This window comes from Panicum virgatum, chromosome 1K (assembly GCF_016808335.1).
Source record: "Panicum virgatum strain AP13 chromosome 1K, P.virgatum_v5, whole genome shotgun sequence".
NCBI classification, from domain to species: Eukaryota; Viridiplantae; Streptophyta; class Magnoliopsida; order Poales; family Poaceae; genus Panicum; species Panicum virgatum.
The window spans coordinates 51,651,777-51,679,701 of record NC_053136.1 but is presented as its reverse complement, the minus strand read 5'-3'; the positions used below and the strand labels follow the sequence as shown (position 1 = coordinate 51,679,701).

General features: G+C 47.6%; 2 protein-coding genes across 8 annotated transcripts; one reads left to right on the top strand and one right to left on the bottom strand.

Moving 5' to 3' along the window:
• Positions 1 to 2,472: 2,472 nt before the first annotated feature.
• LOC120642063 (3',5'-nucleoside bisphosphate phosphatase-like) lies at positions 2,473 to 5,388 on the bottom strand. Of its 2 annotated transcripts, none has more exons than XM_039918452.1 (5): positions 4,924 to 5,388; positions 3,849 to 3,973; positions 3,436 to 3,756; positions 3,130 to 3,299; positions 2,473 to 3,013 (listed from the first exon to the last, which is right to left on the bottom strand). In XM_039918452.1, the coding sequence occupies exons 1-5, from the start codon at positions 5,293 to 5,295 to the stop codon at positions 2,643 to 2,645; spliced, it is 1,359 nt and encodes a 452-aa protein (XP_039774386.1). In that variant the 5' UTR covers positions 5,296 to 5,388; the 3' UTR covers positions 2,473 to 2,642. The 2 variants fall into 2 exon arrangements, with proteins under 2 accessions (XP_039774386.1, XP_039774394.1); XM_039918460.1 differs by having other exon boundaries at positions 2,473 to 2,995.
• Positions 5,389 to 16,670: 11,282 nt separating this feature from the next.
• Positions 16,671 to 24,997, top strand: LOC120642035. 6 transcript variants are annotated; one of them, XM_039918434.1, is made up of 6 exons: positions 16,671 to 16,960; positions 17,191 to 17,742; positions 17,821 to 17,925; positions 18,019 to 18,072; positions 18,196 to 18,377; positions 24,479 to 24,960. In XM_039918434.1, the coding sequence occupies exons 2-6, from the start codon at positions 17,256 to 17,258 to the stop codon at positions 24,563 to 24,565; spliced, it is 915 nt and encodes a 304-aa protein (XP_039774368.1). In that variant the 5' UTR covers positions 16,671 to 16,960; positions 17,191 to 17,255; the 3' UTR covers positions 24,566 to 24,960. The 6 variants fall into 6 exon arrangements, 4 of the variants coding, with proteins under 4 accessions (XP_039774368.1, XP_039774360.1, XP_039774354.1 ...); XM_039918426.1 differs by lacking the exon at positions 24,479 to 24,960 and adding an exon at positions 18,515 to 18,818; XR_005662496.1 differs by having other exon boundaries at positions 17,191 to 17,925; positions 18,019 to 18,118; positions 24,479 to 24,997.
• The last annotated feature ends 2,928 nt before the right edge of the window (positions 24,998 to 27,925 follow it).

The window sequence follows — 27,925 nt, the reverse complement described above, 5'->3', positions numbered from 1 at the left end:
CAGCCAGAAAGCCTACATGTCTAGGTATGTGGGCTAAGTTATACCTACTGGTCGGGTAAGTCTTGCTGAGTATTAGATGCTCAGGGTTTGTTGCTACCCAAATTATTTCAGGACCCCAGGACGTTGACTTCTGCCCCTGCTGTGCCAAGTTCATCTGCCGCAATGCAGAGGGGTGGCAGGTCGTGGAGAGAGACCCTTAGGATAGGGCTGTGGCGGGTCGCACACTTGAGGGCAGAGTGTGCAGCCCTCAGTTTTATTCAGACCAGTCTGATCAGTCAGTGGACCGGTCTGACCGGTGGTTGGGGTAGGCCGTTGAGCACCGGTCTGATCGGTGAGGTGTACCGGTCTGACCAGTTGTAATGAACCTGAACCAGTGAGGTTAATGTAGTTATAGTTTTTCTTATCCTTCTGAACTTTGGTTATAGTTGTAAATTATTTAATTCATGTAAATTATACAAGCTTTTGTATATTTGAACTTGGTTTGTAAAATTTAAAGTTTCTTTCGCGTGTACTTTTTTATATTTTCAAGTAATTGTCGTGCTTATACCATCTGCGCCCGCCTTCACGTGGGACTACCGGTGTTGTTTCGATCGGGCCGTGAGTTGAGAAAGGACCATCAAATTAAACCATTAAGCAAATGTGTCTGATGTGTTCAAAAGACGGCCATTATACTTAATTTAGAGTTTTAATTTGGCGGTTCCGCCGTAAGTCCGCTGCGTGACGAAGCTAGATCAATCATTCATGGGATCCCTCCAATTGGGCGCCAGGTTGCATCGGATACACGCCAGACTGGCGTCAGATTAGGGACAATGCCAACTCCCTTGGTATCTGGCAAGGTTTTTTTCCCCTCCTTTGCAGCTGGAAACCACATAGGGCGCACATGGTTTCTGTCGATTTCGATTCACAGCGGTAACTATACATTCACGTTATTTTCAAAAAAAAAACATTCACGTCCTTCTGAAATTTGAACTGGCATGTCTCCAGTTGAGACTAGATAGACAGCGATTCTAAGAATCTCAAAAGGACATATTTTCTCAAGAAATTGGACGCGTAAAACAAACCTGTCCGGATTGAATGATATACATCTAAATGTGGCAATGAAAAGGGAGAGCATTGTACTTCATCCAGACGTGTCTGCGAAACTTGCAATGATCATACGGCAAAGCATCTGAAAAAAGAGGCTGATTACGCCAAGGTGAAGAATGATGATACGTTTCCAAGAAGTCAACCTTCTTGCTTGCAAGAATTCTTCTGCCCCAGAAGAACGAATAATTGCCGATTTTGCCTTTCCTGGTCTGTCATAATCGGAAACTATTCTGATATACTTTGGAATCAAGACCGAAAAGTCTGAGCTCTGAACCCTTGTCGCTTTACACCTTCAGTGTACAGTTTAACTTCAGAAAATAATCCATCTATAGCTTCCACTTTCCAGCAATTATCCTCTGATATTAGCATGTACTCGTCCATTCATGAATGGTGGCAACTTGATAGACCATCATTATACGATAATGCCTGACGTATCATCTTCCATATTTTCAGTGTTAGTACTTAGTAGTAATTGGCCCTAATTGAAAGGAACAAACAGTGATTGCCAGGAGGACATATCATGCAGCTGTTTTCTAGATTCTAAGTTTTTTTTTTCTTGGGGAGGATCAAAGGCCTTTCAGCTACTTCAGGCCGCTGGAAATGATAGACCTTTAAGGCTTTGATACATCTGTCAGGCCCATCATGCAATCCGCATTCCTTCTTCAATTTTATGTTAGTTATTCTTTTTAAAATAATTTTTTAGTTATTCTTTGTTGAGGTGTAAACTGAATAGATGCTACCTTGATGCCTGGATTACTCCAGCTTTTCCAACAGAAAAAATAGCGACACCGGCTTTCTGAAAGATAGGAAGCCATATAAGTTCGTAGGGAAAAGCCCATGCGCTCCACACCGATGCATAGCAAGCACATGACTACACTTGGCACGGCCTGCTAGATGGGCAACATAAGGCCCACTACGCAAAAGCTATATCCTTTTTCTTTCCCTTTCTATCACTGAAACCATTCACATTGCCCCAAAGCTCCCCAGCAGGCTTACTATTCCTTCCCCTGAAAACTTGGATCTTTGCAATGAGTAATGGCCCCAGAATCTGACTCATAATAGGATCTAATTTTGACAGTTATGCTGCAGTTCAGCTAACCACTATCCATTACCTCTTTTAATAAGTTAACCATACACATGTGGGTTTTTTCTTTCTTTCTTTCTTTTGAGGCAACACACAGAATTATCACTGGTCCACCCACCAATCTCCTCGTGCTTCTTTATAAGCTCTGACATCTCTCAGTTTTCAGTTTTGCGTGTTCTCGTGATCTGAATCAATCAACTATGGTTATGCTCCTTTTCTATTATCAGCTCCATATTTAGCCCGTTCCCCTAAGCCCCTCCACTGCTAGCACAATGACAAAAAAAAATTGCATGCTCCAAAAGTAGAAAGAGAATTGCCGTGACAATTTTCATAATGTGCAAATGATAGTCACTAATCACTGAGAAACTACAAGTATTTTCCCGACAAAGTACAAATTGGAATGGTGATTTAAGCTAGTACATTTACCATGTCACCTCTGCCCCATGGTAAATTGCTGGTTTGCTGTTCTGTGTTATTGATGAGTGAGGACAATGTCTGCAACCTCAGTTCGGAGGACCTCAACCTCAGAAGCACCCGTAAGCTCTGGGTCCTCACAAGAAAGGCGCAGAACACAGAAATCTCCAGCTGAACTTATCCGTCGGAATCCATTGGATCCATTCAAGTCAGTAGTCCTTTTGGAGATACTTGCAAATATTTCCTTGATTGCGTTATGCCAGATTGGCTTAGCTATCTCAAGAAATTTAAAAACAGACAAGACTGGAAGATCAACACTTCCCACATCAGGCTCCTCCTTGTCATCCCGTCCATGGAAATCTGATCCACCAAGCTTTAGAAGCTCATACGTATCCGCTAGATCACTCAACCCTGTTGAAGAAACAGTCCCTGTTAAGTCACATTGAGGTTTCAGATATATCTGCTCTGACAGACATAAAAGGCACAGCAAATTTTAAGTAGGTCATGTAGTGCTGTTACACGAAAAATGGCCATCTTCTACATACCAGATACTTTCCCGTCGCTTCGGTAGACCTCAATACCATGCAAACCAGCTGCTTTCAAATTCTTTATCACAGCACCAGGATTTTTCAGTGCCCAAGGATGAGCTAAAACAGTTACACCCCCAGTTCGACAAACAAGCTGCACCACAGATTCCCCAGTCGGTTCACTACCTCTACAAATGAACAAAACGAAATCCACACTGTTGATGCAGCTCTACAGTCTACACCTAAAATTTGAAATCAACCATAAACATACCATCACACACGATCTAGAGTGGTCAAGGGAAACAGTTGATCGATACTACTTACGTTGCATAAGCAGGTCCTCCATCGTACAAATACCTGCTAAAAGCCTGCCTGAGATCCTCCACAAATCCAGCATGAACCATGGCACGGGCCACATGCAATCTGCCGGGAGCCACTCCATTCCCAGCTATCTTACACACATCTTCCAGCTTCATTGGCATGCCAAGGCCCCCAAGCTTCAGTAACATCTCGTTTGCGCGCGCATATCGGCCCTCCCTGATACCGGCTAGAAACATCTCTAGTTCTTGAGGTCTAGCAGGACCCCAGCTACCGTAGTATGCGAGAATGTGCACAGGTTCCTCAGCCCCTGACCCTGATTCGTCACTACCAATCAAAAGGGCTATGAATTAAGCACATTTTGCAGTGAATGACAATAGCATAGTTGTGAGAATGAAGGCAGAAGAGGTTTACTTTACCTAGGCGAGTGCACGGCGCTGATCTCGACGCCAGGGATGATCCTGATTGGATGCCGCTTTGCCGCTTCCACGGCCTCCGGGACGCCGGCCATGGTGTCATGATCAGTCAGCGCGAGCACTTTCACCTGTACTGATCACAAGGCAGTTCACTAGTATCAGGCTATCAGCATCTGATCTGCAACGCGCGCAGGCATGATTACTCGGTGAGCAACAAAAATATCATCAGGTGTGAGTGACTCGTTGATCACAGGCAGCGTTTAGTTGCTGGAAATGTTTGCCCAAGCCAAGGGGCCGTTTAGTTCCCTGGGTGAAAATTTTTGGATGTCAAATCGACTGTTTGACCAGATGTCGGGAGGGCTTTTCGAACACTAATTAAAAAAATAATTTCAGAACTCACTTGGAAACCGCGAGATGAATCTTTTGAGGCCTTTGACCGCATCATTAGAACATGTTGGGTTACTGTAGCACTTATGGTTAATCATGCAATAATTAGACTTAAAAGATTCGTCTCGTCGTGTACATCCAAACTGTGTAATTAATTTTGTTATTTAATTACATTTAGTGCTTCATACATGTGTTTAAAAGGGATGTGAAAATTTTTGGGGAACTAAACGGCACCCAAAATTTTTTGAGATGCAAAGTTTTTTTGGGTTGTGCTGCCAACGGCAGCGTTGGCAGCACAACCCAAAAAAACTTTGCATCTCAAAAAATTTTGGGTGCCGTTTAGTTCCCAATTTTTTTTGGCTGCAGCATGGAATTTCACTGTGCACTTATTTAATGCTTGCATACAAACAGGATTCACAGCCTAGACGCACAGTTTCAAAATTCATTCACAGCATCCAAACGCGGTGGTGGGCTGGCTACAGTGAAGATTTTGGTGAACAGTAGAGGGCCGAAATTTTTTGGGTGCCGTTTAGTTTGCCGAAAACGTCAGGCCGAAATTTTTGGCCCATCCCGAATTTGTCCGTGAACTAAACGCTGCCACAGTGCACAATGCCAGTACGCACTCTGCAGACGAACAATGTCTATCGCCTAGCAGCGCAGCTGCGAAAAGCTTGCGAAAGCTTTGGCTTACCCCGTTGCGGTGCGCGCGCTCGACGAGCTCGGCGGGCGAGAGCGTGCCGTCGCTGCGGGCCGAGTGCGCGTGCAGCTCCACCGCGACGCGGGGCCGGCGCACCCGCGCCCTCCCGGCCCCCGCAGCCTGCCCGTCGTCGGCCGCCACCACCTCGCGGCCAGGGCAGGCCCAGCGGAGCACGAGCCTCCGCGCGGCCACCTCCTCCTCCGTCGGCGCCCTCGGCCTCCTCTTCTTCCTCCTCCTCCTACCCTTGTTTCGCTGCGGCTCCGGATCTCCGGCGTCCGGCGCCGCCGACGACGTGGCGATGGCGCCGGCCGCCACGACCGCGTCCTCCTCCTCGGTGGAAGCGCCCGCGGGAGCAGAGCTAGGCATCTGCCTGCCCCGTCCAAGTTCCCAAACCGCAAGCCGATCGATCTCCCCCAGCGCGGCTGCGAGCGTGCGCGGCGTAGTAATAATGAAGGGAGGTCGTGGGTGGGTAGGTAGGTGAGGACGACCGCGTCAGGGCTTTTAAGACGTGCGGTCGCCATCAGCGACAGGGGAAGGAGGAGGGAGGGATCCGTAAAATTAAAAAAAAATCACACTACGCTGTGGCATAGTGTACTAATTTTCATTTATTTGTGGTAATTGTTGTCTTATTATGATCTAAATAGGTTCAAAAAATTCGTCTCGTTGTGTACATCAAAACTATGTAATTATTTTTATTTATCTACATTTAATGCTCTCATAAATGAGGTAAAAAATTGAATGTGATAGGTGAATAGTGAAACTTAAAAAGATAAATTTTGGAAGTGAACAATGCCAGCGACCGCGAGGGGCGCAGCACTGCAGCTCCCCGGGAAAGGGGCCGCGCTCGTGTCGTGTGCCGGTCGTCCACAGCTTGACTTGACAGGCATCAGACAGCTATGAATGTGGCGGCGGCCATGCCTGCGCATGCTTGCGCGGGCCTTGTGATGCTTGCGCGTACGACGGGCCGAGCGGGGGAGGGAAAGTCAGGCTTGGTTGTGATTGAGGCCCATTGCGCGATTAAAATGGGCCGGTTTCTATCTAGGCTACAACTCGCTTCCAATTGAAAAGCCTGTCAGGCTGTGCTCGTACCCACTTTATCAGTTGACGAGCCCATCAAGGCGCAGCCAGCTCGACTCGACTCCTCCTTTGGGATTTTTTTCTTTTTTATATTTTTAAAAAATAAAAATTTCAAAAATATATGTCCATTTTGAAATATTTCAAAAATACCCCCGGTCGCCTCCCCATAGGGCGACAGGCCCTAAGAGTATTTTTTTCTTCAAATTTCAAACGAGGTCCTTGGAAAAAAGGGGCCTGTCGCCCCCCCCCCTCGGGCGACCACTGGGCCCAGCCCACGGGCACGGCAGGGGGCCTGTCGCCCCCCCCCCGGGCGACAGGGGGGCCTGTCGCCCGCTCTCGGGCGACCGGGGTAACCCCTTATATAAGATCCAACCCCCTTCCCTCCTCAATTGAGCCCGAAAATTCCACCAAAAATTCAGAAAAAAAGAGAGGTGAGGAGAAGGGAAGCGGCGAAGCCCTGCCGGATTCAGCACTTGTGATCTACAGGTTAGTACAATTAGTTTATATATTTTTCTATTTAAGTACTACGCATTTAAGTAGGAGTAATTTAAGTAGGAGTGAGTAATTTAATTTAATTAGTGCCATAGTAGAACCATTTAAGTAGGAGTTTAATGATATTTTAGTTTGTAGTTACATAGTAGTAAATTAGTTTAGAAAATTAGTACTACGCATTTATTATTACAATTGCAGTACTATTAGAGACGTGTTTATAAATTAATTATGATTTAGAATAGAATTTGGCATATGCAGTATAGAATTTGAGTGTCATCACGTAGTTATGAATACTTATACGTTGTAGTTGAATTTTATACTTAGTTTTTACGGATTATTGAATAAGGTAGTGAAGTAAAGAGTATAACTCGATAAGTATTATGTGATATACAGATATGTCGAGCAAGATGCAGTTTCAAGTATTTTATGGTGACTACAATGTTATGTATGGGCCAAATGGAGTAGATCTTTCTGCCTTTAAGTGCACATCTAGCGCCATAGATAAAACTCTGGAAAGGAGTTTTGGTTCCATATGTAAGTGGCTGCAGCGTGGGTTCCGTGTTGATCCGTTGACACATGTGATCACCGTCCAGTCTCTTGTTAATTGGGAGGTAGAAAGTGAATTATGAAAATTGATGATGATACACAGCACTGATGACTGGCAGAAGTACATGCAAGCAGCTCCAGAGCGTGGGTGGCCTCTAGCCATTCTTGTTCAAATCCGGGAGAAGACACAAAATGAAATCCAACATTGTGCAGATCAAGGAACTCCGAGTATTCGAAGAGAGACCAATTATGTTGAGCAAGATGAGTCAGAAGAGACAGAGAACCAAAACATGGGACCACAGGGCCTTGCTGATGAGGGAGAGAGGATACATAGCATTGTGGACGAGATGGAGGCAGAAGACCAAACCGCAATAGAGATGGAAGAATATGAGGGTTCATCTGATGACGAGCAGTACTGTTATCGCCATAAATTAACAGGGTTAATTTATGGGCCGAAAGCAAGATGGGCTTAAAGTAGAAGATCAAGAAGACTTGTAAATCGGCTTCTGCGTAAGCATCTGAGCCACATGGGCCGTGTATCCTTAGATTTAGTATAAGATTAGAGATAGAGTCCGATCGGGACAAGATTAGTTTAGATTGTTTCCCAAGTCTCCGGACTATAAATATGTATCCTTTGTTATTCGTAAAGGGAGCGTCATCACGACTCGCAAACAACAACTCTCGGCGCATCGCCACCCCTAATCCTAGGATTTTCATCCAAGTAAGCGCCATGCTGCCCTGATCGCTTCTTGCGATCAGGGCAGCATTGTTCTTGCTTTTACTTTGGTATTACTCGTACTGAAGCGTTTTTTATGGCGAGTAGTACTAGTTATCTTGATGTTCGTAGTATGTCTTTTAGTAGATTCATCATGCTTTCGTTGCTTATCGTCTACGAATATCACGTTGTCTCTGTGCAGTCATGTTTCAATCTCATGCTAGTTCTTGTTGCATAGAATTAGTCGCACAGAGGCAACACCCTGCTTCTTTTATATCTAGTAGATCTGATCTGTTCTGGTTTGCTCTTATCTTAAGAGTTTGCGTAATATCTGCTAGGTTAGGCCTTGCAAACGGATTGGATGATCCGATGGCGTAGTAGATGCTTTATCTTAGCCTTGATAGGGATTGTTCCGGGAATCGGCTCTTGCTAGTTCTTAGGCCTCTGTTTTGGGTTACGGTTTAGTTATCTGTTATGTTCATTAGGCCTAGTCACGTGTAGGATGTTCCGATCTAGCAGTGAAGCTTTTACCATCGTGGATTAGATTTGTTAGATTTAATTGAAGCAGCTTTACAGTTATTCGCTTATTTCATCGAAATCTGGATGGTTACAGATCCGATCTGACACCGGGACTCGATCGGCTCTTTAAAGCCGATGCAAGAGTCGTCCCGGGGAGCCGACCACGGCTCGGACTTACGATTACACGTGTCTTTGTATGCAGGAAACTGTTCGGAGCACATCTGCACCCTCCTGATCGGGTATAAGTCAGGTGGCACGCCCGGTTTTCCACAAAAACTCCGGGCGCGTGACGGAATTGCGGGCCGTCGACGAGGGAGCAGTGCCTGCCAGCGCCCCAGCAACCTCCCGGCTCTTCGTGTTGCCCGTCGCTGCTCGCCGGTGGGTTTCGACCGACAACAAGTACTCATTGCCAAAAGAGTGGAAGGAGCATGGTTTTGGCAGTCATGTCGTAGAAGTTGTACGAAATCAGGAGTGGGAGTATAGAGGGAATGAGGTAGTGCAAGGTGCAACATATCCAAACATTGAAGCCGTAAAAGATGCTGTGAGACTATGGGCAATATCATTGAAACGAGAATTCAGAGTCGTAAAGTATGGTAGTAAAGAATATGAGGTGAAGTGTGTGAATGATGGATGTCCATGGCGAGTACATGCATTCAAGGGAAAATGGAAGTCAAACTGGAAATGTTCTATTGTGACAGAGCACACTTATTTGCTGTCAGAAGTTCTTCCCTCGCATCGCATTATATCTTGCGACTTTGTTGCAAAGCAAATGTATGGGTTTATTACGGACAACCTAAATTATGAGCCAAAAATGATTGTTCGACACATTGAGCAGACTTACCAGTACACCATCAGTTATTTGAAGACATGGAGGGCTAAACAAAGGGTATTCGAGATGCGGTTCGGCACATACAAGGCATCATATGATAACCTACCTCGTATGTTATGACAAGTTACTGCTAAAAATCCTGAAAGCTTTTATGACACATACCTCGTACCAGCCGTGACTAGGGGACAAAGAATTATGCAACGAGCCTTCTTTTGCATAGGTGCTTGTGTTAGAGCATTTTAGTTTTGTCTTCCGGTGATCTGCATTGATGGCACATTTTTTACTGGAAGATATAAAGGTCAGATACTCACCGCAATCGGTGTAGATTGCAACAACCAAATTGTTCCGCTCGTATTTGCATTTGTTGAGAATGAGAACATAGACAGTTGGTATTGGTTCCTTGAACGAGTGAAGATTCATGTTGTTGCTGCACGGCCAGATGTGTGCCACTAAGAAAGGCAAAGGCCGCCGTCAGACACGTCGTATTCGGAATGGTATGGACGAGTCGGAAGCAAGCAAGCAAGGCACAAAAGCGTTGCAGCCAATGTGGAGCATTGGGTCCCAACTACAAGAAGTGTCCTCAGAATGCACTTCACGATGCTGCTGACGTCGGTCCTTCCGGAAATCCTAGAGATGGAGCACCTCCTACGTTCAGACGAGCATCGGCGAGAATTGCTCGTGGAAGGCATTCGGTGTCATGATCCACAATTGTATTTCATTATTTGTAATATGTAGTAATGAAATATTGCAGGTATGTAATGAAGTATTATTGTACCTATGTGTCCAATTTGTATGAAATATATATTTACCTATGTGTTCTCATATATTTTTGAATGAAGGTATGGAGATGGACTCCTTGCTAGACCCAGTTATCGACTCGAGCCACATGTCTTACTTTGCAGCTGTTGAGCACCGAGCCTAGAGGTGCTACGTCCTCGTCCACCTGGGAAGGCGATCTCTATACACCACGATTGGTGTGACCGGTATGTAATGAAATATTATTATTTATCACTTATGTATTCGTCGGTTTTTCTTTGTTTCGACAATTTTGTTTTTTTGTAGGTTATGTGAGGCCGGTCTACTGACTCTGAGCCGTCTTGTCGAGGTTGGGCCTATTCAGCTCGACCAATCCCTCCTGACGGCGCTCGTTGACAGATGGAGGCCGGAGACACACACGTTCCACCTCCCGTGTGGGGAGATGACTCCTACGCTGCAGGACGTGGCCTACCTCCTCGGCCTCCCTATCGTCGGGGAGGCTATAGGTCCGCGTGTGGTGGCGGCCTCGTGGAAGGATGACTTGGAGGCCCGTTTTGCCCTGGTTGACCGCGTGAAAAAAGCAGGTCCGATCAACTCGCACCCGCGAGCAGCAGGTCCTTCGAAGACCTGGTTCCTACAGTTTACAGTACGTATTCATTCCATATATAAATTAAATTGTTACAATTCACATGTTCCATTGACAGTTGAAACCATTAATCTTAATTGTTTATGCAGCCTGCCCTGTTGGCTGCGGATGCCGACGAGTACAGTGTGACCAGATCGCTGGAGGCGTACCTACTTTGGTTGTTTGGTTATATCATGTTCAACAACACTCATGGCAACTCGGTCGATAGGATTCTCCTTCCGTATACACGAGAGATTGAGGATGGGGACGAGGACGTACCGCCCTACAGCTGGGGTGAGGCGGTACTTGCAGCCACTTACCTTGGACTCTGCGACGGTTGCATGATGTAATGTACATATCTCTTTAAAATTAGATCAAGTGTTCCTACATATTTACTAATATCACATACAGGATACGATCCAGCTACTGCGTTCGGCCATACTGGAATGTTTAGAGGGACAGCACCAGTAAGCGGACCGTATCCAGGGATGGTACCGGGGCCACAGATACCGGTCTACACAGGTTAGTTTATGTTTCGTATTTCGGTTTCTGTAGGATCAAGAACACCGACTAGAGGGGGGGTGAATAGGCGGTTTAAAAACTAAAACCAATACCACTAGAGAAATTTAATTAGTAACAAAGGAAAGCCCTATGTCAAGCTATTACTATCTCTAGATGGGTTTGCAACCTAGGGTGACAAGACACAATTCAAGCTCTAGTAAAGAAAATTGCTCAAAGTAAATGCAAGTATTAAAGAGAGCAAGAGTAGTAACCAAGCTTGACACAAGAAATTATCCCGTGGTGTCGATGACTTGCCGGTCACCCCTAATCCACGTTGAGGTGGATTCCAAGAATCAACCGCTCCTCTATCAAGAACCTCTTGATCTTGAGCCGGCTTGAATCAAGGAACCGCTCCACACCTCGATTCCACTAGAGTTGCTCTTCACCACTCCGGTGAGGTGAGCACAAGACCTCTCACAACCGAAATCGGGGCTCCTCAACAATCTCCTTGGAGGTGCTCCACGAAATCCACTTCTCCAAGCCGTCTAGGGAGCGGCAACTCCCAAGAGTAACAAGTTGATGACGCTTGCTTGAAGTATCCCTAATGCCACAAAGCTCAAACTCTTGATGCAATGCACTAGGAAGCTCTCACACTCTCAAAAAATGCAATCTCTAAGCAAGTGTGTGTGAGAGAGGGATGACTTAGCTCTAATATGTCAAGAATGCAATCCAAATGGCCAAGAGAGCCACCCAATGGCCGGGCATTGGGTATATATAGACATCCCTCCAAAAACTAGCCGTTACACTCTTTTCTGCGAAGTCGCGGACCGTCCGCGATTCAAAAACCGGACTGTCCGCCGTTATAAACCAGTGAGTCAGAGTGCATTTAATGCATGTCAGAACTAGCCGTTAAGCCCTGGCGGACCGTCCGCGCCCCAGTGGCGGACCGTCCGCAGTTAAGAGTTTCAACCCCACCAGAGACTAACATCGTCTCTGGAACAACTTTGAGATTAGCCTGCGGACCGTCCGCGCCTCAGGAGCGGACCGTCCGCAGTTTAACTTTGAAGCCCACACCAGAGAGACACCCTTTCTGGTAAAAAATGAAATACAGTAGCGGACCGTCCGCCCAACTGGGCCGGACTGTCCGCCAGCCCACCAGAGCCTCTGCAAGCTCTCTGGAACGATCGCGGACTGTCCGCCCCTCTGGGCCGGACAGTCCGCCAGCCCACCAGAGCCTCTGCAAGCTCTCTGGAACGGGCGCGGACTGTCCGCCCCTCAGGTGCGGACTGTCCGCCGTTACTCAGTGAGCTCGAACTTAGTCTATTTCAAAACTTTTCAAAACGCCGTTAGCCCTCATGCATGCAACTAGACATTTTGAGCAAAATGGCACTAAAGACCCGTCAAGCATGAGTACACAACCCCTCTTGATAGTACGGCTAACTATCCAACAAATCCGGTCACTTTTCATCCACTAAACGCCTTGTGACCGGTAAAATGTAAAAGCCCTATTTTATACCTTTGCCTTGAGCCCGAGCTTTACTCATCATCTCCAAAACTCCATACGTTCACAACCAAATGTCTTTCATCCGTGAATCAACCTATACTCATCTTCTAAAATGAAATCGTTAATCCACAAACCGTTGTCATTAATTACCAAAACTCGAATTAGGGGCCTAGATGCTTTCAGTTTCTACATGTCATTACGAAATATACGAGCGTACGCTAACATCCATATTTTTTGCGTAGGATTCTACCCCGATGCGGGCGCCGGACCTTCTTCTTCCTCCTTTCGACCAGATAACGAGACCTTCACCTTAGACGACTTCGATAGCTTGACTCCAAAAGAGCCTGCCGCGCAAGGTGACCCCGATGTCTTGGGGTATTCACAGCTAGGAGGAGCACCACTTGGGATCTCTCAGCAGCAGACACCGCAGCCCCTTGCGCGTCCTGAGCGACAGGTGAGGTCTCCGGATGTTCTCACCTACTCCGAGGGCCATGTCCGTGCCCAGCAAAGGGCTAAGAGGGTCCGACGCCCTAGGGGTGGTTAGATATATCTGATGTGTTGTATCTCTGATGTTTATTTGTAATGAAATAGTTGTGGACCCTTATTTGTATCCGATATTTATGATTGTGCTAGTTTACTTGTCATTTGTTTCTATAGATACTATTGATGTGAACTTGTTATGTTTGTGGGTTCCATAATGCTCGTGAAATAAGGGAAGTTCTTGCGATTTTTTTCTGTGATTTAATGAAGGACAAGTTAGGTGCGGTAGGAGTTAGCGGCCGAGATCCTGCCGACGATGATGACGACTACACGCTCGAATAGCTCAAAATAGGAACCATAGTGTATCTAGCTGCGAGTACGAGATCACAGGTTGCCACTGCTCAGCACGGCGATCACGGGTTTCCCAAATGTCGCATTCTTTGCCCAGACATACGTGACATGTTTAGCAGTGCCCTTCCACCATTTCAAAAAAATGTGACAACACGGCAACCACTGTAGCTCACCTTCAAAGCAGTCTCTCTGCCGAGGACGACGAACCTGTCATTCTATAGCGCATGTCTGTGGCGTGTAGTGGGGAAGGCAGCATCTTGGCGCGATCGACCGAGCTGCATCAATGCAGCACTGTGAGTCTACATGCACAGAGATGCATCGAGTAGTCATTTCGAGAATCGAATCTAGCCTTTTCAGTGTTAGGTCAGCTAGCCTCTTCACTGTGTTGTCATGTAGGTTTTTTAGGTGCATTTACACTTCACACTCCGGGTATCAGACCTTTGTGCGCCTATAAATACTGCGAAGTTTGTGAACTCCCAGCAGCACTTAAACACCAAAGCTCATTGTATGCCCAATGTCTGGAGGTGGGTCTAGCGGGAAGAATTACTATGGTTTTGGAAAAGAAAAAGGTGGAAGAAAGGGAGACCCCATAATATGGGAGGGGCTTCTTGGACCTGATTCCTTTCCGGAACCAGTGTTTCAGTTTCCGCCACAGCACAAGAGTGAATTTACCAATGAAACTCCTCTTCGACAATACGATAACCGTGACCAAAATACAGACATGGTGAGAACTGCTTAGTGCAGATGTGCACCGACGGGATGGATGGCGGTCGGCGTTTCTTTAAATGTCCACACGCATGGGTAATACTCGGTTCTTTCATTTCTTTATCTTCAATGAGACACCTTACATGAAATTTATTTTGCAGTCTTCTGATGCTCCAGAAAACTGTGGTTTTACTAGGTGGGTCGATCCTGCACCAATTGATTCTATTCAGGAGTTCATCAAGTACCTCTAGATAAAGATCTTTGATCTGGAATGCAAGTTGAACCATTATGAGGAAGTGAGCGAGGGTAACAAAGACGACGAAGTTGATGATACCAGCAATGCTGCCGATTCGCAGGATGAATCATGCACTATTTCTTACTGCAACTGCCCTTATCACAAGAAGAATGGCCCTGCGCCTCCGGCACAACCGCCTGCACCACCTGCAATGGGTGGATACTGCGAAGAAGACTCAACGCAGTTTGCTACGTGGGGGTACGGCTACTAGGACTACCCTAGTGGTAGTGACATGCTGCATCGTTGTGTTTGTTCTGTTTTTTTTAATTTACCTAAGGCATGTTAGGTTAGTCCGGAATCTTTTTACCGTAGTTTGCAACGGGTTCTTCCATGCCACTGTATGTGTGATGTGTGTTTCATTATCGTTGTATTATGATGTAAAATTTGATGGTTCACATTATGTAATGCATTTCTTAATTCTTATTTCTTATTATTATATTAATTAAATATGTGCTTTTTAGTATTCTAGTGACATGTTTATACTTTGATGCTCCATTACGACTAAGTACGATTCAAACTCGACATTATGTACATGTCCAATAAATACAAGTTAGGTACGAGACATACATACAAGCATAATACAACATTAACAATACTAAATGCGAATACATTTTAAACCGATGAACATCATATGTTATAGATCATGGCATGAAATCATCTAGGTCGTCATCCCAGTTGACAGATGGTGGTGCTGCAGGTGGTGTAGTATGGCTCGACGAACCTCTTGGCTTTCCCTTTCTCTTTTTTTGGATCTACGTTCATATACAGGGGGAGGAACATTATGTGTTGGAGGCCACGGTTTGGGGGGCATGAAGTCATCCATGTCGTCATCCCAGTTAACACATGTTTGTGCTGCAGGTGGTGCAATATGACTTGACGAACCTCTTACCTTTCCCTTTGACTCCTTTCTGATTCTAGGTTCATGTATAGGGGGAGGAACATCATGTGTTGGAGGCCATGGTTTGGGGGGCATGAAGTCATCCATGTCGTCATCCCAGTTAACACAAGTTGGTAGTTGAGGTGCTGAAGCATGACTCGACGAACCTCCGGGCATCTGTTCTTGCGCAGGCCAAGTACTATCACCCGAAGATCTTATCCGCCTCCTTCATCTAGTTTGCGGCATAAGTCCACCGAAGATACATACCAATTTACGGAAATTTGGTATCGTTTTGTTAATCAACTCCGTGTCCTCGGGGTAATCCTAGCATATAATTAAAAAAACAATGTTACTGTTTTATAAATATGGATTCGAAATGACGGACGGGATTACAACTGAATGAGAGTTACCTTAATGTGCATCTCATACACATCTGACCACATCCATATCTTACAAGAACTTTGTAAGAATCCAATGATATTATGATAATTCGCTAGTTCACATACTCTCATGTATATCTTCCGACGTTCTAGCAGGTGTCCATTTACATCTTGCGTCGTGATACCTCGAAATAATGTGAAATCTTTAAACTCTACTACTTTGGACAACACCATCTCTATCGTACCATCCGTTAACAGATCCAACTTCTTACTGATAACAAGATGGGTCATGATATCAAGTATTATACTAGATTTTTCTTCGGTCCATGAAAATCCTCCACAATTGGAGACAGCCATTGCCTTATGCTGCAATATCAATAAGGTACTTTCATAATTCTATTCTAATTCATAATTAATTTAAAAACAAGTCTGTAATAGTACTGAAATTGTAATACTAAACGAGTGTTCTAAAGCACCAAATCTAATTCAGCTAATCCGCTAATTAAATTAAATTTTTATACAATATCAATGGATTCATACGGAAGTTACCGGTAGATCACAAGTACGCAATTCGGTAGAGCTTCGCCGCTTTTCTTCTCCTCACCTCTCTTTTTTCTTAAATTTTTAAGCTCAAATGACAAATGGGATGGTGGCATATGGCAGCCAGGGCTTATATAGGGCAAAGGGGACTCTGTCGCCCCTCCAACGGGCGACAGGCCCCTGTCGTCCCTGGTGTGAGCGACAGGCTTTTTTTTGTTAGGGACCTCGTTGCGAATTTTAAGAAAAAAAATTACACTTAGAGTCTGTCGCCCTATAAGAAGCGACCGGAGGATATTTTTGAAATATTTCAAAACGGACATATATTTTTAAAATTTTTATTTTTTAAAAATATAAAAAGGAAAAAAGCGCCCTCCTTGGCCTGTCGGCCCGCAACAGCCGGACCCGAGCGCGCGCGACCCGAGCACGAACACGCAGTCGAAAATTTCCGAGTTGAGCCAAGACGCGGCGGACCCGCGCCACACGTCGCATGCGCAGGGCCAAACGCCCAATCTAACGCGCGCGGCCCCCGGCCCCCGGGCGCACGCAACCGCGCGGGCGCGGGCGCGGGCGCGGGCTCCCCCTGAATTCCGAACGCAAGCGCGCTCTGCCGCTGGTGGGTTGACGTGAGCGGGCGCGGGTGGGGCTCTCGGTTTCGGCTCGCTCACGCCGCCCCGCTCCAATTTTCCGCCTCCATTTCTGCTGCCTCCGCCCAACAAAGCCCACGCTCCCATCCATCCAGTTTCTCTCCCCCCAAACACTTGTTTGGGTTCCTCTTCCGCGCTCGCCGGCTCCGCGGGCGGCGAACTGGAGAGGCGGGCGGGAGGGCGTCTCGCGGCGAGGTTCGCGCTCCAAACCCTACTCCTCCCCCTTACGCCTCGCTTGCACTTGGATTTGCTCATAATGTATTAATGTCTAATTAGCACCCCGTGCATGCAATTGATTTGCCTCAGATCCAATTGTTTTTACAATCAGCAAGGCATATCTCTTTGTTCGAACATATATATATGCTGCCTATATTTCCAATGTGAACATGTTGCTTACTGCGATCTTTTCTTTGTGGATGGGCCAGGACATTTGGGTTTGTCGTTTGTGCTGCTGTTAGTATAGCTAATTGTTGAGGATCCGAACCTAATAATGGTGGAAAACACTCACCGTAGTGGTCGCCATGCGTTCGGGGACTTGACAAATATCCTTTGCAAGCGACCAGCCCTGTCAGATCCAGAGAAGAGTACCGGTGGAATAAAGATTAGACGGATCGAAAAGTCTAGGACAGAGTTTCATGAAAATGCATCAAACAGCAGCACAGGGAAGGGGATTGTATTTGGGCATTTATTTGATGGTGTTGCCAAACAGAATTTCGAAAAGCCGTCTATTTTTCGGCATACTAAGGTCCACCACATGGCTGCCAAGGCAGCTGGGCTGCTATCCAAGGAGGTCGGTGACTTGAAGGAACGTGGCACGTCAATAGATTCATTTGATCTCAGTGATAAGGAGCAGGATTCCTCGCTGGATTCTGAAGGTGAGTATGATGACGACGACGACGACGACGACGAGATGGATGCTGAATTGCCAGGTCATTTTAGCAGCTCAGAGCTAGCTAATAAAACAGCAGCTAATGATGGTGAGTGCTTGACTCAAGAGGAGATAGTTGGATCATCAGGAAATCAGAAGACTATGTCTTCATTAGAGTTTGTGACAGGTGGTGACATGCCAAGTTCTAGTGTTCCACATGCTTCAGCGAGAACTGGTGGCTCTGAAGAAGTTGCTGCCACAAAATCTTGTGCTTGTTCTTTTTGTCTTAAGGGTATGTTTACATGCATTTCTTTCTGACGTATTTGTTTATGCCAGCATGACGTCATGTAAACATATGCCTTCTGTTTCCTTGCACCCCAAATAGCTGCTTTTATGTGGACGGATCTCCATTATCAGGATGCAAGAAGCCGGCTTTCTGGTAGGACGACAAATTCAACTCCTTTTATCTTTTTCAAAAAGAAAAGGTATAAATACATGTTGATTTCATTTTTGTGAAACTGATCATTTTACTAATGTCAATTCATATTTGCTGATTCCTTAGTGTTGAAGAAAAGCATAAAGCTTGCTAGAGACGCCAAAAAAGGCAAAGGAAATGAATATGCTGCCAATTTACCTGGGTATAACTCAAAACGATCTGTGGGGTTGGAGTTTGAACTATCTCAACAACAGAGACAACTCTTTCTTTGTACAGAGAATGCCCTTTTTCATGAGTCAGCACAGCTTGTAAGTTGTTTTATCCATCCTTCACCCTTCTCGCTTAGTAAAATACTGCTTGGCTTGTGTATATCTTACAAGTTGGCATCAATTTGTGCATGTGTTTATATGTGGGAAAAATGTGTAACACAGTTTGTTGAGCATAGATGCATCTGCTTGCACATGGTGATACAAATGGATTGCTGGAAGGATCATTGAGAATGATTCGTGATAATTTAAACTCGTGTTTCTGTGCTGGGTCTTTAGATCATTTTATTTGGGGCTAAGATAGTATGATTTAAGACTTTAAGTTCTCCCCACAAACGTATTCTGTACCCAGCTAGGAAAACATAACTCTCCTATAAGGGGGATACTAAATCAATACTTGAAAGTTGACAATGCCTGTTGTCGGTATCTTGAAGCAGGGATACCCACTCCTACTGCACCAAGGCAGGATTCGCGTAGTCATCCGTAACTAGGCCATAATGGGCGGAGCAGCCGGGCCCCACGGGTCAGGCTCTTACCTCACCGGGCCAACTGGCGAGGGCTCGGACCCCCCATAGGGGTACGGGACCTCCCCGCGTCCGACCGGATCTCCCACGTGCGTAGAACCAACATACCGCCGGGGCGGGGTTCGGGGGCGCCATGTGTCCCGCAGGCGCAGGCACGGGCGCGAGTCTTCCGCTGGAAGACTCGCCCACCCACCGCATTCAATGCGGGTGGTTGAGGCGTGCTCTGCCGCCGCGGCACGCGGGGCAGTTTTTGTCAGGTCTCACTGTAGACCGCATATTACCGAGGTACACAGTGCAGCCGCATGCGCCGCATCCGTGCAGAGCCCGTCTGCCGCATTAAATTGATACGACGGCACGACACCTTTTCATCATACCGCCTACGCCGCAAGCTACACGGCCTGTTCAGCTACGTTGCAGTCAACGCCGCAAGCTACACCCTGGCGCCGTTTCGACAAGACAGGGTATGGCTATGCCGGACGGAGTGTCGGTACCATGCAACTGGAGTATCCGTAACTACGCCCTAAGGAGCTGAGCAGCCGGACAGGGGTCCGGCTCCATCTCACCGGACCAACGGTCCTGGACCCGCTTCTCGCTCGGGGACGGTCTGGTGTTACCACGTGTCCCAGAGGTGGAAATGCTCAGCACCTGTGGCCGCGGACCTGGACCCCCGCAGGTGGGTCCGGGACTTCCACGTGCCTATCCGGACCCCCGTGAGTTCTCGGCTCAGCTAGCTGCTCGGGAGGGGTCCGGAGCCACCACGTGTCACGCAGATGCGGGCGCGGGCGCAAGCCTTCCACTGGAAGCTCCCTCACCCACCCGCATTAAGTGCGAGCGGTTGAGGCGTGGTCTGCTGCCGCTGGGCATGGGGCAGCTTTTGTTAGTCCACATTGTGGATCGCCAGCCCTCCTGCCACATTAAATGCTGGTGGTTGGGGCGTGCGCTGCCAGAGCAGGGCATCGGATACCCACTCACGGGTTGGACAGGCGTGACATGACAACACGGTAAGCCCGCCTGTTTCCAAGGCGGCTCGTCTGTTACCGAGGCACGCAGCAGTGTCTCAGCGCCGCGCGAGTGGGCGACGAGTCATGATGACCAGCTACTAACTGGAACAACAGTGCACGCTGCTACAGCGGATTGAGTCAGTAGTTTGGCGCTTCATCATGATCTCGACGCGCGGCTCCAGAGGCTAGACTCTACTCCGACAGGACAGCTCAAGACCATCCCTGGTCAGAAGCTACGCACGGAAGCCGATGACAAGATCTCCGGATCTGAGGCATTTAAGGTCAAAGTATAGTTTATAATACATCGCTGGGCTCACCTGTCGGGGCCCTGCTCAGTGTACGTACTCCCCTTGGACATATAAAAGGGAGAGTACGATCGCTAGAACAGAGGTGCACACAGACACTCCCGAGATCCTCAGACTCACTCTGGACTCAGCACTAGTCACACGCGCGCGCTCAAGCTCTCGGGCACAAGCAATACAACACTCAGTGGACGTAGGGTAATATGCTTCGGCGGTCCGAACCACTCTAAACCTGTTGTGTTCATCGGGTTCTTACACCTCTAAATCGAGCATTCCTTGACTGCCCCCAAGCACATCCTACACTTAGGATTAGACGGGTGCACTACGCCACCCGGCTGTGGGTTTGCACACCACGACATTTGGCGCGCCAGGTAGGGGCAGTTTGGCTTTCGCTTGATCATCAGCTCGGCATCACCATGTTTCAGGTGGCGAGTGCACGGGGGCCAGAACTCGCGCGGCAAGAGCCCGTGTCAGCAGGATGGCGACAGCGGGTCTTGCTCTCCCAGCTCGTCATCAAGCAGGTCTGGGGGAAGCACAGCTTCAACAAATCCCAGCTCGCAGCATACCTCACTCATGTGAGGAAACCCGCTCCGGCGGAAAGCCGACTCCGGTCGCACCAAGCCCGCTCCGGCGGAAAGCCCACTCCGGTCGCACTAAGCCGACTCTGGTGGCTCTTTCCGATCTTAAGCCGATTCCGGTCGCACCCCCGACTCTACATCTCTGTAAGTCCTACCCTTAGAGGCCTAGCAGGGAATAAAATATTTTCCTTTGTAACTAGGTAGTACTTCCGTTTGGTCCAGTCCGGTGAGCCTCCCCGTGGAGGGGTCCGGACCTCTGCAAACCAGGTTCAGGGAAGCGTACTCACCCTCCGGGGAGGTCCGGAGCCGTGTAGCCGCTTAGCCTGGTTCCGTACCCTAAGTCTGCATGCTCTACCTCCTTAAGGTGAGTACCGTAGTACCTAAGACTGGGGGCCCGGAGGTCCGGACAGCTCCGGCCTCATAAACCCGTGTTCTGGATTACATCGCACATCTCATGTACATCTAGTTATAAAGGAAAAGTTTATTCTCAGTTCGCCTCTAAGGATGTTACATTCCAATTTCAATCTACGCATTTTGTTTGCGCTAACCCCCACGTGGCTTCTTACTCTTGCGCGGTGATTGTGGTCCGAATTGAGTTGGCTAGCTAGTGACTTAGCTCGAGACCCCTCAAGGAGGAGAGGGGTTCGGACCCCTGGGAACCTGCAGGTTCAGGGAAGCGTACTCATTCTCCAGGGAGGTCCGGAGCCGTGTAGCCGCTTAGCCTGGTTCCGTACCCTAAGCCTGCACGCATCACCTCCTGTGAATGAGTGCCGTAGTACCTAGGACTGAGAACCTGGAGGTCCGGATTTTCTCTTAACCTAAAGGCCGGCCCCTTGGGCTCCGTTCACTGAGGCTAGCTGTCTATCTCAAAGGATCACACCCAACAGGATTTGGGACCCGTGGGCACGCTACTAAGCATTTACCTTGAGTCATGTGCAGGTCCAAACGTGATGATGCAGCAGGTGACCCAAAGAATGGACGACGTAGGACAAGACCCTTGCGGCGCGCACCGCTGGGCGGCATAAGCAGCCAAGATGCTCATAGTAGTGGCCCCACCTGCGGGTTCGTTGCCTCTCCCGAGGCGGGCCCGGGGGCCTCTGTCGGTACCCTGCAACTGGGGTACCCACTCCTACTGTGCCAAGACTCACGTAGTTATCCGTAACTACGCCTTAAGGAGCTGAGCAGCCGGACCCCTGGGGTCCAGCTCCATCTGACCGGACCAACGGTCCTGGTCCCGGACCCACTTCCCGCTCGGGGACGGGTCTGGTGTCACCACGTGTCCTAGAGGTGGAAATGCTCAGCACCTGTGGCCGCGGACCCGGACCCCCGCAGGTGGGTCCGGGACCTCCACGTGTCTATCCGGACCCCCGTGAGCTCTCGGCTCAGCTAGCTGCTCGGGAGGGGTTCAGAGCCGCCACGTGTCACGCAGATGCGGGCGTAAGCCTTCCACTGGAAGCTCCCTCACCCACCCGCATTAAGCGCGAGCGGTTGAGGCGTGCTCTGCTGCTGCTGGGCACGGGGCAGCTTTTGTCAGTCCACACTGTGGATCGCCAGCCCTCCTGCCGCATTAAATGATGGTGGTTGGGGCGTGCGCTGACAGAGCAGGGTATCAGATATCCACTCACGGGTTGGACAGGCGTGACATGACAACACGGTAAGCCCGCCTGTTTCCAAGGCGGCTCGTCTGTTACCGAGGCACGCAGCAGTGTCTCAGCGCCGCGCGAGTGGGCGACGAGTCATGATGACCAGTTACTAACTGGAGCAATAGTGCATGCTGCTACAACGAACTGAGTCAGTAGTTCAGCGCTTCATCATGACCTCGACGCGCGGCTCCAGAGGCTAGACTCTACTCCGACAGGACAGCTCAAGACCATCCCTGGTCAGAAGCTACGCACGGAAGCCGACGACAAGATCTCCGGATCTGGGGCATTGAAGGCCAAAGTGTAGTTTATAATACATCGCCGGGCCCACCTGTCGGGCCCCCGCTCTGTGTACGTACTCCCTTTGGACATATAAAAGGGAGAGCACGCCCGTTAGAACAGAGGTGTACACAGACTCTCTCGAGATCCTCATACTCACTCTGGACTCAGCACTAGTCACACACGGGCGCTCAAGCTCTCGGGCACAAGCAATACAACACTCAGTGGACGTAGGGTATTACGCTTCGGCGGCCCGAACCACTCTAAACTTGTTGTGTTCATCGTGTTCTTACGCCTCTAGATCGAGCATTCCTTGACTGTCCCCAAGCACATCCTACACTTAGGATTAGGTGGGTGCACTACGCCACCCGGCTGTGTGTTTGCACACCACGACACGGAGGATTCCCACGGGCAGAGCAAGAAAATCCAGAAATGAGATCTCCGTCGCCTGCAATGCCATGATGTCTGTACAGTATGTCATTTTATACTACATCGTTGGGCCCACCTATCGGGGACTCAACGGCCATGTACGCGCCTCCCTTGAGATATAAAAGGGAGGCGCTCGCTGCACACAGAAGACTCTAGACTCAGCTGGAGACACGCCAAGACTCTCACATCACAAGCTCGGTTTTCACTCCGAGCAACCCTGCTCTCAACCTCTTGAGGGCGCAAGCAATACATCACACAGTGGACATAGGGTATTACGCTCCGGCGGCCCGAACCACTCTAAACCTGTTGTGTTCATCGCGTTCTTCCACCGAGATTGGGCTAATCCTAGCTAACCCCCGAGTACTCACCATCTGGGTTTAGGCGGGTGCATTACGCCACCCGGCTGTGGGTTTGCACACCACGACACCTGTGTTGTTGGAATCTGTAGCCTGTAGGGCTGCCTTACGAATTCTATTGCCATTTATCTTAACATGGTTCTATTGCCATTATCTTAACTCTTGCACCTTTGAAATCATATTTGCTGTCATTGTTCTAGGTTGTGAAAATTGTATAGCATACTACTTTGTGACCTTTTTAACTTTTGTTTTCCAAATTATGGCATATGGTACTTGACAATTATGGTGTCTTTCAACTATACATGTGAGAACCTGGCCATAGTCTTTGGAATTGAGTTGTGCAAAACAACAATTCTTTGCATGAATAATCAATAGCCATTTTTGTTCTTGGGTATAATAGAGGTTTTGCTTTTTGTCCTATTTGGTTGCTGTATGGACATATCTATAGAGACATTCTGTTCTGTTGTATACTGCTGGATTTATGACGGTAGCTGATGTAGATGATGTTTAGTACTAGTATTGAGATTTTTCCCCTTTTTTTGTAACTCTAGGTTTTGAATTTTTCATTGTTAGCCCCCAAACTTGATGTTGTTTGGGTTGCTCATTCTTTTTTCTGCCTTGTTCTGGGTGACATCCTGTTTTTTTTAAAAAAAAAAAATTGAGCGTCTGACATGGCTGTTTTGATCAGAGTAGATTGTCATTCCTGGTCATTTTCCTTCCGCTGAAGAGTTCCTGACACTTTTCATACTAGTGTCTTGTCTTTAATGACTGCTAGACATGCTTACAACTTTGCTTGAATTCTTTAAATCTGTTTTAAAAATCTAGCTTGAGCATTTGGATTTGTGTTAACTTGGTTATGTCGCATTCAGTACATTGCCTGTGACATTCTAGCATGATTGTTCCCATATTATTTTGATATAAGCTAAGCTTATTAGTTAATATTTACTACATTCCGTAATGCATGTATGTTATGCCACTAACTTGCATTTTCAATTTATGAGTTTGTCCTAATAATCAAAATTTCTGTTATCCAGCATTCATCTTTTGTGAAGTTAAAAGAATTAAGAGAGAACTGCAAGACAGATCTTGAAGCTATCAGCAATCCTTTATTAAGAAAATGAGAGCTGCATGGTTGCATTGCTGAACTATTCTTTTCCCTGAGAGTTAGAGCAGCTGGCTCGGTTTGATCAAGACGTGCATTGAGATAGGCTGCCAACTCAGGAATTGTGGTGGTTACCATCAATTTGGGGGTTCTTGGCTGTAGCGATTACTCCTATCATAAAGCACTGGTCCAGCATCTTTGTAGGCTTGTAGCTCATGTAAAAATCCCCATGGCGAGTTTAGGAACTGTATGATGGTTTGTCTCATTTGAGTCATAGGCTTCACCTGTACTTTGTAGTGAGCTTGCTTCGTATGATAATTGCTTCACGATCTCCAAACAAAAGGGAAAACAATGTTGTTTCGAGTTTGCTGGTCAGTTTTATAGTGCAGGAACCTGTATCTTCTGAGAGGTTTTTATTCGTCTTTTTGGGCCACGATGCTGGTCTACTTGATTCTGATAGTTCAGTGACGGTTAGCATGGTGTGGAGTTTGTGCACTGGTTATCCTTATGACTGCGCTATCCACAGCGTATAACTGCTTGCACGTGTTGGACGAATGTGTCTACATCTTGCTTAGCCTTTTGAGGTTGGGAAAAACTCACCAGACTGTCGTCGCCTCGTCGGTGCCTGACTCCTATCATATTCGTGCAAATTCTTCCAATCATGGGAAATGCCATGCGTGATGGTCTTGATGGACATTGATGTCGGCCATATCGTGCTGCTGTACATCTGGGCCACCGGCCACGTCGGTGAACACTGAGCACAGCATAGAGCATACACTATGCAGCCACCAGTTTCTGCTAATGGGAGGCGATTTCTGCAACAGATATTCTCCCAAAGATACCATTTGCCAAGGATCGTAGTGGTTGCAGAAAAGCATTTAGCTACTCATATATGGTACACTAAAGTTACATTAAAAAGAACGGACACACCTAGGCACCTAGCTAACTCTCATCACTGAAACTCACTCTTATCTGCATCAAATCAAAACACGGAAAATGTTTCTTCTTAATGCAATGATACGCAGGAGAGCTGCGTATTTTCAAAAAAAAAACACGGAAAACGGGAAAAGGCGTCTGGACCTCGCAGAGTACCTTACGCGTGAAGCCGAAGCAACTCAGCCCATATCATGTCTCCCATTGAGCAGAAAAGTGATCAAAACGGCCTAACATACACTGAGGCGATGGAGCATATCCCCTCTGCCCTTTTGCGATGTGGCGCATTGACATCTTGCAACGAACTAGACCGTGCCAAGCCTAACGCAAGACGTCGTCAGCTAGCCAGTGGTGCCCTGTGGCGTTGGTGCCAAGATATCCATGCCGGTGGAGCAAGAAATGGCCCAGCAACCGAATTGACTTATCATATCGGAGCGAAAAAGCCTGGAGCTGAAGGCGACGAGGTGCCGCTGCGATCTTTGCAGTGTGCACTAGCTCTCAAGTCCTAATCATAATCTTGGCATAATGCACGACCACAGGCCAAGCAAGACTGTTGTTTGCCATGTCAACAGCATTTTTTAGGGGGAGAAGATAGTGGGTAGTAAAAGGAGGGAGAGATCTGCCTTTTTCCCGCGAGCATCATGTTGGGTTGGGAGCATCACGGAATGGCACAAAAAATAGTTTAAGCAGCCCCGGCCTGCATCATGCATGTTTTCATATGTGTGTGTTTTATGGACACTGCCCCCAACATCCTCACCAAACCTTTTTGACTCCTGGACACAAATCCATATCTACTAATCTATTGCCAACTCACACCTGAATTCAAGGTGCTATCTCTCGGTAAATTCATTTTGACGTTCCGATTTTTGATTTGTTTCGGTACCATCTTCTTTTGCTCATTTTTCAAAAAGAAAAAAAGACGCTGAATCTGCGCCCTGTGGAGACGAAAACCAAGCACAGCTCGTGATCAGCTCCTACGAAACCGGGAGGGAGACAGCTCCAGACATGTCGAGCTCGACACTCCTCCAAAAAAGCGGCAAAAAAACTTAATGCCGCTTTGCGGTTTAAAGATCACCCGAAAACGATACGCGCGACGGCGACAGCGGCGATCATGGACAGCCGGATCGGCCGCAGCGTCGAGTGCGCCGCGCGCGCGTGCACGGCGATCCGCCTCTGCTAGCTGGAGTGCCCCGGCGTCTTCTCGGCGTCGTATGCGATGGCTGATTAGCATGCGCGGTAACATACCACCAGCAGAGCGCATGTGCCGCTGTTAGGGCTGGTTGGAGCTTTGTCGTCATTTCTGGAGGGCGTTGTGGCTGCACAGTTTCTAGATCCACGAATCACCGGGCGTAATCCAAACAGATGCGGGCAAGAGGACAAATGCTGGAGCTCCGGATCTACGGACACTGCCACTAGTAGACGATGGACCGGACAAATGTAGAGTTCCCCTTTTACCTGTCAAATTACGCCAGAGTGTTTTTGTACTTGTGTGTACCCGTGTACAGTAAAAAAATGTTCAGCGTGTTTCATGACAAATTACAAAGACCTTCATAAGTTTGCTGAGAATTCAGAGGTTCTATTGAATTGAACTTGGGACGGAAGTGCTAGTGCACAGCACAGTCAACGGTAAATTCTGGCGTCAGTAGTAAACCCTTGCCGTACCTAGGATCTACGAACTGAAGGTCTTTGTGGTTTTGCCCCCAAATTGATAGTCTTCAGTCGGGACCTAATCTCTACCCGACTCCATCACTTTAGCCTACCTCCCTCGTTGATTACTCTATTCATCGGCACACCGACGAGTAATGGCAAAGAAAGTTGTGCGCCCACCCTGGTGGCCTAGCTCTTTTCGGTCTCCTCGCCGACACCGAAACTTGCTGCTCTATCCACTTCGTCGCCTGGCCACAATTCATCCAGGCAGCACGACTGTGCTCTGATATGGGATCAGAACTGCCTAAGCTAACCATATCGCAAGTAGTATTTTAAAAGAATGTGCAAAGCAAAAGAGATGGGCACCCTGCCTGAACATCTGCAGGGAAACCAGCAGCAGTGTGCAGACATCATACTCCACCTCCAGTAATAAGCAGAACGTATTCTAGACTTCTGCTTACTAGTCCACTTCTTGCGCATTTCTGTTGCTGCATAAGTTCTCGCTCATCTCGACTGCTTTCCGGAAACAGGTCTGCCTTTGAACGTTGAAGCTCTGAAATTCTGAACACACAATGCCAACCTGCCCATTTTGCCAGGCCAGGAATCGTCACTATCTTTTTACCAAGGCCGTGTTTGGTTGCGCGCTGTAAAAATTTTGAAAAGCTATCTTTCTACATTTAAATTACTAAATATAGACTAATCACAAAAATAATTATAGAACTCGTCTGTAAATCACGAGACGAATCTAATGAGCCTAATTAATCTGTCATTAGAGGTTGTTTACTGTAGCATTACTGTA

Excerpts from the sequence above, each read along its gene's own strand:
- LOC120642063 (XM_039918452.1), bottom strand. The coding sequence starts at position 5,295 with ATGCCTAGCTCTGCTCCCGCGGGCGCTTCCACCGAGGAGGAGGACGCG. Across the intron at positions 3,757-3,848 it reads AGCGCCGTGCACTCGCCTAG|TGACGAATCAGGGTCAGGGG; the intron begins GTAAAGTAAACC and ends TTTGATTGGTAG. Across the intron at positions 3,300-3,435 it reads GGAGGACCTGCTTATGCAAC|AGGTAGTGAACCGACTGGGG; the intron begins GTAAGTAGTATC and ends GTTCATTTGTAG.
- LOC120642035 (XM_039918412.1), top strand. The coding sequence starts at position 17,256 with ATGGTGGAAAACACTCACCGTAGTGGTCGCCATGCGTTCGGGGACTTG. Across the intron at positions 17,926-18,018 it reads TTGTTCTTTTTGTCTTAAGG|CTGCTTTTATGTGGACGGAT; the intron begins GTATGTTTACAT and ends CACCCCAAATAG. Across the intron at positions 18,073-18,195 it reads TGCAAGAAGCCGGCTTTCTG|TGTTGAAGAAAAGCATAAAG; the intron begins GTAGGACGACAA and ends CTGATTCCTTAG.